Below are 13931 nucleotides of genomic sequence, written 5' to 3' on the forward strand. Positions count from 1 at the left end.
GCGGTACTCGTCTGGTGTCTGTTCAGAAAGTGTTGTTGTTAGCAGAGTACATCAGCCTTGCACAAATGTATAGAGGGAACCAAATATGTTACAGCAAGTATATAGACATATTTGAATATAATAAGCTGTTTCAGGTCGGCACCTTGAGTTTCCAGACGGAGGTGTCGGAGTTGACTTCTCTCCTGAAATATTTTGGAGTCTTAAGTCCATGGTTGAGCATGGTGACGGGGAGCTGACCCTGAGTCTCCATGATGTACTTGATCTGAAAGTACAACACAACTTAAAAATTCTACCGGAGTCAAGGTGAACTACTACTGATTTATGTCTATAGAACAGAAAACAGTGCACTTCAAGTAGTATGTGTACCATTTCATATTCACCCAACCCAGGGTAGAGCAGGGTCCCGAGGTACATAGCAGCGGCCATGCAGCCAAGAGACCACATGTCTATGGCATCTGTGAAGGGATTCCCCAACAAGATCTCTGGAGACCTGTCAGAGGAGCAACAACCACACATAAACCATGACAAATATTTGGGTTGTTTTGAAGGACACCTCAATAACTCTTACTGCTGCGGGAACAAAACGCCTCGCAAAGACATTTGTCTCAATGGATAAAGACAGGATGTTTTTATTCTTAGTTTATGTGCTTTTTCAGTTAATAAGACACCACTAAGATCTGTCATGGTTCCAGCAAATTACCGGTATGGACGGGTCTGAATGTATGACCCCAGCATGGCAGTTGACACCTGACACGCCAGTCCAAAGTCGATCACTTTGACCCTATAGGGCTCCCGTAGCTGATCAACCAACATGACGTTGTCCAACTTTAGGTCTGCATGGACAATCCCTGCAGCCTTCAAGTGTTTCAGTGCATGGGCAACCTGAAAAGTTATTTTCATAAAAATGTCAACAATGTTCCACATGTATATATTTTCATACTGTGTTTTAGTGCAGAGGGGAAAACAGGTGGACACACCTGCTGGACAATTGGTCTTATCTCCTTCAGAAGGAGAGGTCTGAAATTTTGTTCCTTCATGAAATCCACAAGATTTTTGTCCAGGTGCTCAAACTCAAGGCAAATGTGTCCTCTGTCAATGAAGTACTGGTTCCACTGAACAATGTTGCATTTGTTCAGGTCCAACGATCTAAGCTTCGTCAGAGTAGCCACCTGGAGATACATGGCAGGTGACACAAAGATTGTTTATCAGCTTGACAAATGTAAACTTAAACAAGGCAGTACATATGTGTAGATATGGATGCAGGCTGGTATAATTCAAACTGGGATAAGCCCACTTACCTCTTGTTTTGCCACCTTCAAATTACCGTCCCCCAGTTTAATCATTTTTATGGCCACGGTCCTCTTGTCGTCCAGAGTCGTGCACTTTACGACCGTTCCAAAAGCGCCCTGTCCGAGAAATGACTGAACCTGGTACTTGGAAGTCCCAGAGGTAAGCAGGCCTCTTAGAGCCAACTGGCTGTCCTGGGCAGGAAGCGTGGCAGGCATCTTTCCTCAAATTATGGCGTTAAAATGAAGAGAAATGCTTTTTTTGTAGGTTCGAGAGCAAAAGCTGAAATGCTAGGACGAATTAACCTCTATCCTCCAGTGATCCCTTTGATCATGTCATATAGAGATATATAGTTTCTGTTCATAGCTTGTGGCTGTGATCATGTCATATAGGGATATATAGTTTCTGTTCATAGCTTGTGGCTTTGATCCCTTTGAACATGTAATATAGTCTCTCTCTCTCTCTCTCTCTCTCTCTCTCTCTCTCTCTCTCTCTCTCTCTCTCTCTCTCTCTCTCTCTCTCTCTCTCTCTCTCATGTATTCACCTGTGCATGTTGGTTTATCTGTTAAAACAGGATTACACAAAAACCACTGAACTTATTTCCTCCAAATTAGGTATATATTTCTAGTACAAGAACTAACCCATAATGTGTAGGATTGAATTATTACTCACACACACAGTAACAGTCATACAAGGACTTAGAGCACCCCCAACTGGGAGACAATACTGACAGAGACAAAGTGAAGCACTGTACTGATGCAAACACAAGTTGTACATTGACATAAATGAGGCCTCTGGACATACAGTAGCTGACACTCACTGTAAGGTGTATGCGTACTATTCAGGTATCCTTTCTCTCTCTATTTGTTTCCCTCCCGCGCTCTGTACTTAGACACTTCACACCCCTTATGTGTGTGTTATGTAGCTTATAGTGTTTGTGTAATGTAGTTAGAGCTGAGCAAATGTTTCCCACACACAGTCCAAACAAAAGCCAGGTGACATTCACATTCACGCACTCTCTCTCACACACACACACACACACACACACCATGAAAGAGGTGCAATTAGAGCATCCCACTCCAATTAACCAGCTCTCTAAACAAATCCACATTAGGCCCTCCATTGTGGCTGCGCTCGAAACAGCCACTTGGGAAAGCAGCATAAAAGCTCCAACTGTATTTCTCCTGCTGGACACGTGTGCAAAAGATGTGTGTGTGTGCATGTGTCTGTACGTGTGTGCACGGACTGGCAGTGGTTACACACTGGCACAGAATCCGGGCTGTTGTGATTGTGTTGGTGATGGGAAGATTGTGCAATCAGTGGTGGGTGGAGAGTGAGAGGAGGCAGAGAAGGAGGGAAGAAGCACAGCAGAGGGGATGGAAAGCAGTGGAACAGGGAGGGAAGCTGTTAGCAGCAGCACACAACGAGGAAACTAGAACCTGTAGCACTGACAGGATGAGTCACAGCACTGCTCCCAGTTTACTTTACAAAGCTTCTCATCATATTTATATTTAGATATTTCTTACACCCACAGGGTTGTGATGAATGAGGAGTAGTGTAAATATACAAAATACACCTCATGCTTGATAGCTTTTTTGAATATTGTCGTGTTAACAATCAAACAAAACAATGCCACAGCTTGTACAAAAAAATATCATACCACTTGAGAAATTCAATACTGATTATGTCTCATAAAATTTTAATTCTACAGCTCACTTGCTAGTGTGTGTGTGAGTGAGAGAGAGTATATATTAGCCTCAGTGAGCACACACAAAGGTCTGTGGCGCCATGGCCCGCTGTGGTCAAATAGAGAGACAGAGTAGGAGACAGGAGAGTGTGTTGTGTGTGTTGTGGGACTGGAGTGTGTGTTGTGTGTGTGTGTGTGTGTGTGTGTGTGTGTGTGTGTGTGTGTTGTGTGTGTGTATCTATATATATATATAAGAGTGACAAAGTGCTGAAAGTAACTGTGAAGTTGGCACAATGTTCTTCAATAGTTAAAGAAAAGTTACAAGTAATTAGCGCTTAATAATAATAAATAAGAGATAAACCATGTGGATATGTTTTCACTCATTCATTTGTCTTTTAACCGTTTTCAAAATGTGAAATAAAATCGCATTTATTTGTATGCAGCCCATAGTCACTCATCACAATGTGACTAATAGATCTTAACAATCGGAACCCAGATTCCTCGGTCCTTTACCATCGAGGAGGGGGTTAAAAAAACACAGAAACGTCAGAGAGGGTAACAAGTGTCCCTCTCCCAGGACAGACAGAGGCACGATAGATGTCACGTGTAGCAGAGCATCAATGTTAAAAGATTAATGCGAAAAGAAAAATATCCAACAGAGACAATATATCTTCCTTTTCCAAAGTTGAAGCTCTGATATAAAGAGAATAAAGCTCCCGCACAATGGTGGCAGTTAACAGAACAGCCGAGCAGCTTCCGGGCCCCTCAGCCCAGGCCCCAGAGAGATGCTGCAGCTAGTTAGTGATGAGTGCAGTGTCTCTGAGGGCCACTTGAAAATCTGTTAACTTTCCCCTCGGAGGCCCGATGCTAACTCGCATTTAGCACAACCCATTAGCGCCAAGTGACAGTTAAAGGCCCCCGTGGGTCTATTTAGAGTCTCCAGACAGAGAGAGACTGTCAGAGTGAACAAGTGACTGAAGCAGTTTGTGCATTAAAGCCGTACAGTGAGTCACCAAGCAAGTTAATGGCTTCTTAGCTAAATAGCAAACACATTAGCAGTGTTAAGCAAAGACGTGTTGACAGGCTTGAAGGCTGACGGGGCAGCTGCTCCATCTCTCTGTTGGGGATTCTTGACAAACTAGAACTATGGCACTGCGGTTGTAGGCCCCGCCAACCAGTGCAGTTTCCCTGTACATATTTCTGCATACTTTTTTTCCAGGTTCATATAAGAAATTTTAAGAAATTCCCTCAAGCACTCATGAGATATCTCATTCAAGAGGCCAAAAACATGTTTGACCTGTGGCAACCGAAATGTAATGAGTGAATCCAGGTGAATTGTACCAGATGTAATGAAATTCACTTGACCTTTGACCTCCAAGCACCAAAATCTAAATCAGTGCATCTTTGAGTCCATAACTTCCTCCTATTAAATATAAATATTTTTTAAATCCTTAAGAGGTGACACAGAATTTCCACCTCACTCTTGTTCATGTTGACCCTCACTGTCTGTGCGTAGAGTTTCAGGGTGATGTAAAACAACTCAGATACTTGCAGGCAGCTTTGAAGACTTCCATTAAAATAAATCCCAACGTAGCAAAATAATTTAATTTTTTGAAGTATTCCAAGCTATGATTACCACAAGAGTTGGCATAGCAACTAATAAGCACTGTCGCACTTTCTTGTTCATCCTCTAGCTTTTAACACATTTCAATTTTTTAACTGTTTTGCATTAATGAAAGCTTTAAAGCGAACAGCACGGAGTAGAGTACAGTATATGTTGGTGATGTGGCGTGTTGGTGGAATGATGATTGTGTGTGTGTGTGTTTTAATAGGGCCGGTGTAGGCTGAGCTTAGGCACCATGGTGGGACATTGCCAGGAGGGGCACACACACTGGGGTCGGGTGACTTAAATGGAGAAAAATCCAATAATTGTATCTGTCCAGAGGGAGGGCGAGCTTTTAGGCAGGGGAGCGACCTGTTATTACTCTTTCTTTTTTCTTTCACTCTTTCATTTCATCCCCTAATTCTAGGGTGAAGGGGTAACCTAAGAAAGGGAGGGACCGGAGTGGGGAGACATGAGGGTTACAGCCTGAGCTTGCTGTTAAAGTATGTCCTCGTAATTAGCTGAGTATTAGCAATGGTGACAATGCAGGAGCACTGGGCAGGGAAGCACCCTTTAACGCTCTACTCATTTCCTGAACTTAATCCCCACCGCTTACTGGTAATAGTGCACACACATCTAGACACACACACACACACACACACACACACACACACACACACACACACACACACACACACACACACACACACACACACACACACACACACACACACACACACACACACACACACACACTCTTTCAGTCATGCACAAATTCACATAATCAACTGCTGGCTATAATGGGAGAGGACTCCCTCAGCAAAGCTACACCCAACTGCTCACCTTCAATCCCTATTGTGCTCAAAGTCATAATGGTGCTTTACTGCAGGGAATTTCTTCTTGCACGTGCATGTGCGTGCGTGTGTGTGTGTGTGTGTGTGTGGGTCTGTGTGTGTGTGCAAGTGTTCATTTATGTCAGCATCTGCACATTAGCATCAAGTTGTGTGACTGTTTACTTCTCCGGTGTCAGGAAGACTCCAGCACCCAGCAGTACTTGGGGCGAGTCCCTGTTTCGTGTTGTCTCTGGTGAACGGATGGAGGAGACAAGAAGCAAAAATCAATTACTTACAATTAAGTCAACCGGCAACTCTTTCAATGTGCCCTCGAGCCACTCAAGTCTTGCTTACGCTGCCTCCAACCCCCAACCGCTGCACCACAGAGTGAAACGCACACACGCACACGCACACACACACACACACACACACTGCATGCATGCATGCACAAGACACATCCACGTACTGTGTGACTATCTTTTTGTATTTAGTGGTTAAACTATAGACTAAGAAAACAATTACAAAGGCAGCAGATAAAAATCAGTTCAGGAGTATTTCAGTTTTATTGAACTGTTAAAACATACAAAAGGAAGCAAACATCATATCATGTGCCGGGTTATTATTCACTTGGCTTCTTAGAAACATCTTAAAAATCTCTAAATGTCTATCATAAGTATTTCCTCTACATTTTTTTTACAGGAGAAAAAATATTTCATTTGAAAGCACAGAATGTATTTAACTATATAGTGGGAAAAGCTACCAGCTACTTCCACCACATTTACTGATCCCTGTTAACCACTTTGCGGCCTGTACCATTAAAAAAAAACACTGTAGCTTCATTGTGATTCTAATGATTTAGATTCAAATTAACCCCTGTCGGACCACAGCATGTAAAACAACAGAGCGGTTAAGGTCTTTGTGAGAGTATATGCAGAGTAAAAACCAATGTGTGACTACAATCTGTCTCTTTTGTAATCGAACACAAGCTCCTGTAGGTATTTTAGCTCATTTCCAACAACCTAAGCCGTCTATTCACTCTCTGCTGAAGCATGTTAGTGGGGTATCAGGGTTGGATATTATGAGGAAACATTCTAAAGCCCAGTTGGGGTTATCTGATTTTCATTTGAATCAGCTCATGCGGTAGAATTTCTTTACATCTTAAAAACTCTGATACCACTGACTTCACAATGTCGACTTGAAACAAATGTCTGGAAAATGAGTTAAACACGATTAGGACGGTTAAATGAGGAATGTTAGTGCTTTATAAGATATTCTTCAAAATGCCACACACACACATATTTAAAGAAAATTTTTAATTCTAGAAATTACAAAAATGAATCAGGTCTCGATTGACTTGTGAACAAATCAAAACGTGATCTGAGAACAAACTTAGGAGAGTATTGCTGGTTATAATCACTATATAATATGAATAATATTATAATATATATATATATATATATTATAATATAAATAAATGAGGAATGGAATTTATAGAAATATTACATATTCCTGGCAAAGGAGCAATTAACAACGGCTCAAAGGAATAAATAGAGATATAGAGAATATGAGCAGGGGCCTGTCTATTTGAGTCAGGGGAAGCGTGTGTCGTATTCTTGCTCCACATTGATTTTTGTCCATTAGCTTAAATAAAAATCAGACGAGCCACCTGAGCTCAGTCCAGAGCACACCAGTGGAGAACCATTTCTATAGAGAGCATGTTATAAACAGCGCAGAGGGGGACCACAAACCTTGTCATTGACACAACAGTCTGAGTGAGTGTGTGTGTGTGTGTGTGTGTGTGTGTGTGTGTGTGTGTGTGTGTGTGTGTGTGTGTGTGTGTGTGTGTGTGTGTGTGTGTGTGTGTGTGTGTGTGTGTGTGTGTGTGTGTGTGTGTGTGTGTGTGTGTGTGTGTGTGTGTGTGTGTGTGTGTGCCTGCCAGCTCCCAGTCTAGCTCTATTGTCTAACAAGGTCTAATTAGCACTATGGCACAATGAATTAGCATAATTATGCAAACAGGGCTCTGCTGTAGGCTTGACACAAGGGGAGGCTACGGGGGGGGGCACCTATTACAACACACACACACACACACACACTAAGAACACTTGGACACAACAAGCAACACATTAAACACACACACATGCCTGTGATAGATCCACTGGATACAGAAGGCACACACACACACACACACACACCTGTCTAACACCGCAACAGCACACAACTCTCATGGTCACTGATGATTGGCTCATTTGATCGGACATTTATCTGCCACGTTCAGAGACAAAACACTGTCGTAACAGATGCTGACACTTCCTGTAACAAACAGTCGCCACGACACACAACCCCACACACACACACACACACACACACACACACACACACACACACACACACACACACACCCACACACACACACACACACACACACACACACACACACACACACACACACACACACACACACACACACACACACAGAAATGACCTGCTAACATTCTGGGCTTATAGTATTTACCAGCGGGGGTGATAGGTGAAGTCGGTGGGAGATAATAGGGACGACTGAGCGACTGAAAGGCGACCAGGCATTCAGACAATGACAGCTGGAGTGAAGAAGGCTCTATTTAGCTTCATTAGGATGCCTGGCTCTTGATTACTAACACACACAAAGACATAATAGTGCAGGAAGAGGGAAAGCACCGCTCTGAATGAGATTGAACTGCATCAGTGGCGCTAAAACCTGCAGCAACGATAATTTATTCCTGTTTTCTACGTGTGTGTGTGTGTGAGTGTGTATGAGCAGTGTGACCTCTGCCTGCAACATGAACCCAACAAGTAACTCTACAAACCAACAAGTCCTCTTACCAAAAGCCCCGCAATGTCAACAAGCTTTACTTAAACCCTCTCAAACACACACACACACACACACACACACACACACACACACACACACACACACACACACACACACACACACACACACACACACACACACACACACACACACACACACACACACACACACACACACACACACACACCACGCACACACACACACCTTCTCTGATGCATGCGTACTCACCCAACCCCAAGGGCCTGCATTGTGCTCTACAGTCCTGATCCCTCGCAGGAAACAAGCACCCCTAAAACCCCAAACAACGCCGCCACAAAGCTGCTCTTACAATTACAAGCCCCCTCCGTTGGCTAAAGAACCGGGAAGGTCGGAAGTTCGGAGTTCAAATAGTTCAAAGTGATCAAGAACAGTCTGAAATAAATAGGCCCCCAATCATTCACCGACAACATAATGAGCTACAAGTGTAACTGCAAATCCATGACTTCTGGATGGCCACCAGAGGGGGTGATATGTGCTGTGACCTCTCATCACGTGTGAACACAAATAAAAACATATATCAGCCATAACATTAAAACATTTATACATATTTATGTTTAATTAATGTGTTGTCTTTATGCTTCAAAGAGAAATTTAAAGAAGTTATTAAAGTCCTATTTTAATCTCCTTCACCAGCAATAAACATTGCTGGAGAGAAAATACAGAATAATAAAATAAACAGACTGACATCAAAAATAAAATTTCAATAAAATAAAATAAAATAAAATGCTACGATGTTGATAAAAAGGAACTCAAAGCCAGTGAGAACATGTGTCTTCAGTCTAACAGAAGCAAATCAAATTCCAAGTTCAGTAGCAGACACTTTCTACACAGGCTACAGATTCCCACGACAGAGGAACAATCATTCATCTTTTATTATTCCACCTTTTGCCCGATAATATTGAAAATTAATGCTGGTAAAATACTGCATGGTTATGTTAATTCATTGCAAAACGAATAAAAGGTGACCCACAGCAGTAAAGTGAAACCCTATGGGACTCGTATAATTTGGGCCCAGTCAGATGCACGTCCTCAGTGGTACCTAAGAAGTCATTAAATGTAGTTTAGTGATTTCTACTTTCATTTCTTTCCAGTGCAGAGTCTTCTCAGTCATATGCTGCTGTCTCTGCAAACACTCTCCACTGCTTACAACATCTTCATTGAGACCCCTCTCGTCTGGAAATAAAACCATTGACTGCAGCTTATCGTCGCCTTAAGAAACAACATATTGTTCACATACGTGCACAGTGGTGGGACAAACACAATGCGCCGGGCAGAGAGCGTCGTGCTGAGAGGGTGGGGGGGGTGGGGGGGGGGGGGGGCGATTTTAAGCTGAGTCCACACATTTTGGAGGCGGTGAGCTAATCCGGCCGGACTTTTTAGCCTGCTATTCAGGAGGACAAGGACCCCTAGGATCTGGACTTGTCCGCACCTCAGGGGAGGGGGATTATCAAGATAGCAGGAAAGGTGGAGAGGGTGTGATGGTGGCCAGAGTGAAAATGGGTTTATTAGCAAGAGGGTGTAGATTTGTGTGTGTGGCTGTGTGTCTTTGTGAGGAGCACAAAATACTAGGTGTAGGTGTGGGTGTGCGAGCGAGTGTGTGTGTGTGTGTTTAGAGGGGATTCTCTCCGACCACAACCCCCAAAAATATACCCCTGAGCTCTGACAGGGTCGACTCTGGGCCTTTCAGAGCCTCCTCTCAACCAGCCCTAATTGATCTCACGCATTACTAGTCCCAAACATGGGATGGAGAGGGAGATGGCTGGCTCATTGTCTGAGGAATGAGGTCCCCTTTGCTTGTGGCTCTCCACTCCTTGTGCACGCTCACACACACACACACACACTCACTCACTCACTCCACCTCTGGCATGCCCACCCACCATTTCCTCTTCTCCCCCCCTTTCCACTCCTCTATGCTCTCATCTCCGGCTGTGCTAATCCACCGGCCAAGTCAGGAACTCAGTTACCCATCTGGCCGAGCATGACTCAAGCTGGGAGGGGAGAGGGATGGAGGGGTGGGGGGGGGGGAGAAGGTGGAGAAATGAGGGGGTAAGAGGGGCAGATTGGGAAAAAAGGGATGAGGGTAATACTGTGCACAGCCAGAAATGAGGGAGGAGAAACTGGGGCAGGTGTGTTTATACTAGTTACTGAGGAAAAACTGAAGAGAAAGACAGAAGAACGGAGAGAATCAAAAATCTGTGAAATACAAAGAGCCCAGCGGGAGCTGCCAGAGTCGTACAAGGACGATGACCTCTTCTGTAGCTCGCTAAAGAAAAAAGTATTGATCCTATTGTCTCCTTGTAGAGAAAAGGGATCATCCGTTCTAGCAGCTCTGTCGTGACTTATATCGTCTGATCCCAGTGTGCAGTGAAGTAGCCTCTAGACATGGTCTTCACCTCTGACACTGACTCCTGAGGAGCCATCTGGCTGGTTAACACTAACACACCATGTTCGTCATCACGTGCCTGTGAAGACGGATCTTTACGCAAACAGGTTCAGAATTAATGAATACATTTTTTTATCCGATTATAACGTCTATGGAGCAGCATCTTTTATCTGTTTTGTTTTATTGCCCTTTTAAGTATGATGGCTTTTCTATCATTTGCTATCTTTGCACTCATATTATATTTTGTGCTGCAACTTGTAACTCTGGCTTTGAAAAGTGCTTTAGAAAAACACTTTATTATTATTACTATTATTATTATCACACCCATATTTGTATTTTCTGCATCAGCACATTTGCTGCAGCTGTTTCTAATGATCCTTGTCTTGATTCTGCAATATTTCATGAGGTGCAGTGAAAGACAAATTCCCTCTGAGGTGGACAATAAAGTTGTATTTTATTGTCACTAATCAGTGACTAACCAAAATATGGGTTAGGGTTAGTAAAACAAGAAATGCACATGCACTGACAATTATTTTACATGCTATTAAGTACTTAAATCTATATATATATCTTGTAACTGACATAATGTAGCCTACACCACCGGTACAAAGGAAAGTAGTACACTTGGCCTTTTCAGGGACAAAGAAATGTGTACATTGTACGTGTGTGCCGATCCACAGACACACACACACACACAGACACAGACACAGACAAACACACAAACACACACACACACACACACACACACACACACACACACACATACACATACACATACACACACACACACACACACACACACACAGTGACATTAGATACTCTGTTATCTCAGGCTGTGTAAAAACCACATCATTTGGTTTTAACCAACAGAAAGGATGTACGTGTTAATTTGCATATAGAGCAGGGAAGTGAGATCTGATCACAAATGGTCACAGGAGAAATATTCAGGACCCATGTTGTCCACTTGTGATGGGATCTCTCAGGACAGATGTTGATACTCTGGTGCATTAACAGGAACAGTACTGCACAGCAGGAGGTACTAGTATATCTCTATCTGAATGGTTAGAAAACCGCACAGGTAACAAAGGAGAACAGACTGGTTGGTCAGAGATTCATCGAACTGTAAAATAATGACCCAAGATGAAGAGGAGCAGCACAGTCTCTGAACTGCATGGAGCTGGTTTGTGATGAGCTGGACAGGAAGTGAAAGCAAAGCTACAAGTGCATCAACGGAACACGACAGAGAAAACTGAATTAAAGTCAGTCGAGCGTCACAACATGAAGGTCAGAATCCAGGCTCGTGTTTGGGAGGATGCTCCTTCTCTCTGTATCACAGACCATGTGCAGATCTGTCGGAGCTTTGTTTCCTCCCAAACCGCTCATCACTGTCCACTGAAGTAATGAGAAGACTAAAGTGGGATTTCACCCTAAAGGACGTCTGAAGGTAGTTGGGAGGAATGAGCACATGACACAAGCCAAACACTCCCATTCAGAGAGAGAGAATCAAACCACCGGCATCAAACCATCAATCAAACAGGAACCGCAAACAGCATGAGTGTGTGTGTGTGTGTGTGTGTGTGTGTGTGTGTGTGTGTGTGTGTGTGTGTGTGTGTGTGTGTGTGTGTGTGTGTGTGTGTGTGTGTGTGTGTGTGTGTGTGTGTAGGTAAAACGCACAGATGCATCACATATACAATGACTTCAAGTATGAAGATCAAATTTGTACTCACAGACGTTCCCAGTGTTGTCGAAACTGTTGAGCACTTCATTCACCCTGAGAGGACCCAGGTTATCCCTGAGAGAAACACAAATAGAGACAATTAGACAGCAGCAGAGAAGAACGTGTGTAGTGCTTTATATATAATAATAATAATATTAATCACCATTGTAGACTCATGGCTTTGTTCTAATGAGAAAGTATTTACGGTTCTCGAGGACACGTTGGGCCTTTACCAAACCAAACCTTTACCTCGATTACGATTAATGAACGAATCAGTTCATGATCTGAGGTCAGCCATGTGTAAAAAACATTTTATAACACTGACTTTTACCTAAATAGTCTGATGTGCTGTGGTATAATATATAGTTGTGTTGTACTGTATTTGTGCCATCATGAAACTAGAGTTGTGTGTGCGTCCACAAGTGTGTGTGTGTGTACCTGAGTAAGGCACTGTACTCTGGAAAGCACACACTTCTGTACTCCACCCACTGGTCATCTGAGGTATCACTGGGGTCTTGTGTCACAGGCCTTTTCCTGCTGAAGAGGTTAAACGTGGCGAACCTGCGAACAGATGCCTGTTTGACCTCTGGACTGTCGGCCGACGACTGACGCAGCACCTGAGGGAGGTACAGGAGTGGAGATACAGGGGAGCTCGTGAATTTTGAGTTCCACAAAAAGGGCAAAACGTTTAAATCCCCTTATGAGGTCGGAGGATATTCAGAAATAACCACTTTTCCTGTTTTGGCTCTGCTACATTTCAGCTGTTTAGAAGTTCAACAAATGTTATATCTTTAATTTCTAATGGAAGTGGTCTGATCTTCACACTGAAGAGTCTGAAGCACATAGAGTGTATTACTGTGCCAGGTGGAAACAGTGCAGAGTGTGAGTTAGACCCACTCCTGGGAGCTTTTCCTCTCAGCCAAGTGTAACATCTGTCTAATGCCCATCTATGGGGAAAAAGTGAAAAGAGCTACTGCTCGTGTGTGTTTGAGGTTCTTGTGCAAGTAGGTAATGAGTTTCTGGGGCCACATGAGAGAGAGAGAGAGAAGATTCTAGCCTGTGGCAAGTTTAAGGGTGGATAAAAATGGGTGTAATTCCTAAATGGTTGATGTGATATCTTTGTTAAACGTCTTGAAATAAAAAGCTGAAAGTCTACACGCTGTATATTGTTATATATCAGTTTAAGTTGGGAGTTACATGATAAGTCAAAGCAGATCCTAGTTCTACTTTGTGGAAAAAAATTGGCAGAACAAATGACAGGAAGAAAAACTGGTAACTACAGCTAATAACAGATGGACACAGCCCTCCTCTGATAACATTCAACCCCCCCCCCAAACCAAAACGAAAGGTCTCCCTTATACAGCTTGAATCTTTACATGTGCATCAAACTACGTGAAGTACAAACAAATCTCATGTACATCCCAGTCAACATGACCTGGTAACATCTGATTCTATTAGTCAGCGATTTGCAACACAAACAGGGGGCAGTGTTCTTAAAGACGACAACAACAACAACAACAACAACAGTACTTTG

At 43.2% G+C, this 13931-nt stretch overlaps 1 protein-coding gene across 1 annotated transcript in view; it reads right to left on the bottom strand.

The window, feature by feature from the left end:
- Nucleotides 1–13931, bottom strand: part of camkmt (calmodulin-lysine N-methyltransferase) — a 98292-nt gene that overhangs the window by 83352 nt on the left and 1009 nt on the right. The window contains exons 2-3 of the mRNA XM_034607811.1: nucleotides 12836–13014; nucleotides 12408–12472 (exon numbers count right to left, since the gene is read on the bottom strand). Of these exons, the coding sequence (XP_034463702.1) occupies nucleotides 12408–12472; nucleotides 12836–13014 (244 nt within the window). The remainder of the gene's footprint in view (nucleotides 1–12407; nucleotides 12473–12835; nucleotides 13015–13931) is intronic.

Source organism: Hippoglossus hippoglossus, chromosome 15 (assembly GCF_009819705.1).
Source record: "Hippoglossus hippoglossus isolate fHipHip1 chromosome 15, fHipHip1.pri, whole genome shotgun sequence".
NCBI classification, from domain to species: Eukaryota; Metazoa; Chordata; class Actinopteri; order Pleuronectiformes; family Pleuronectidae; genus Hippoglossus; species Hippoglossus hippoglossus.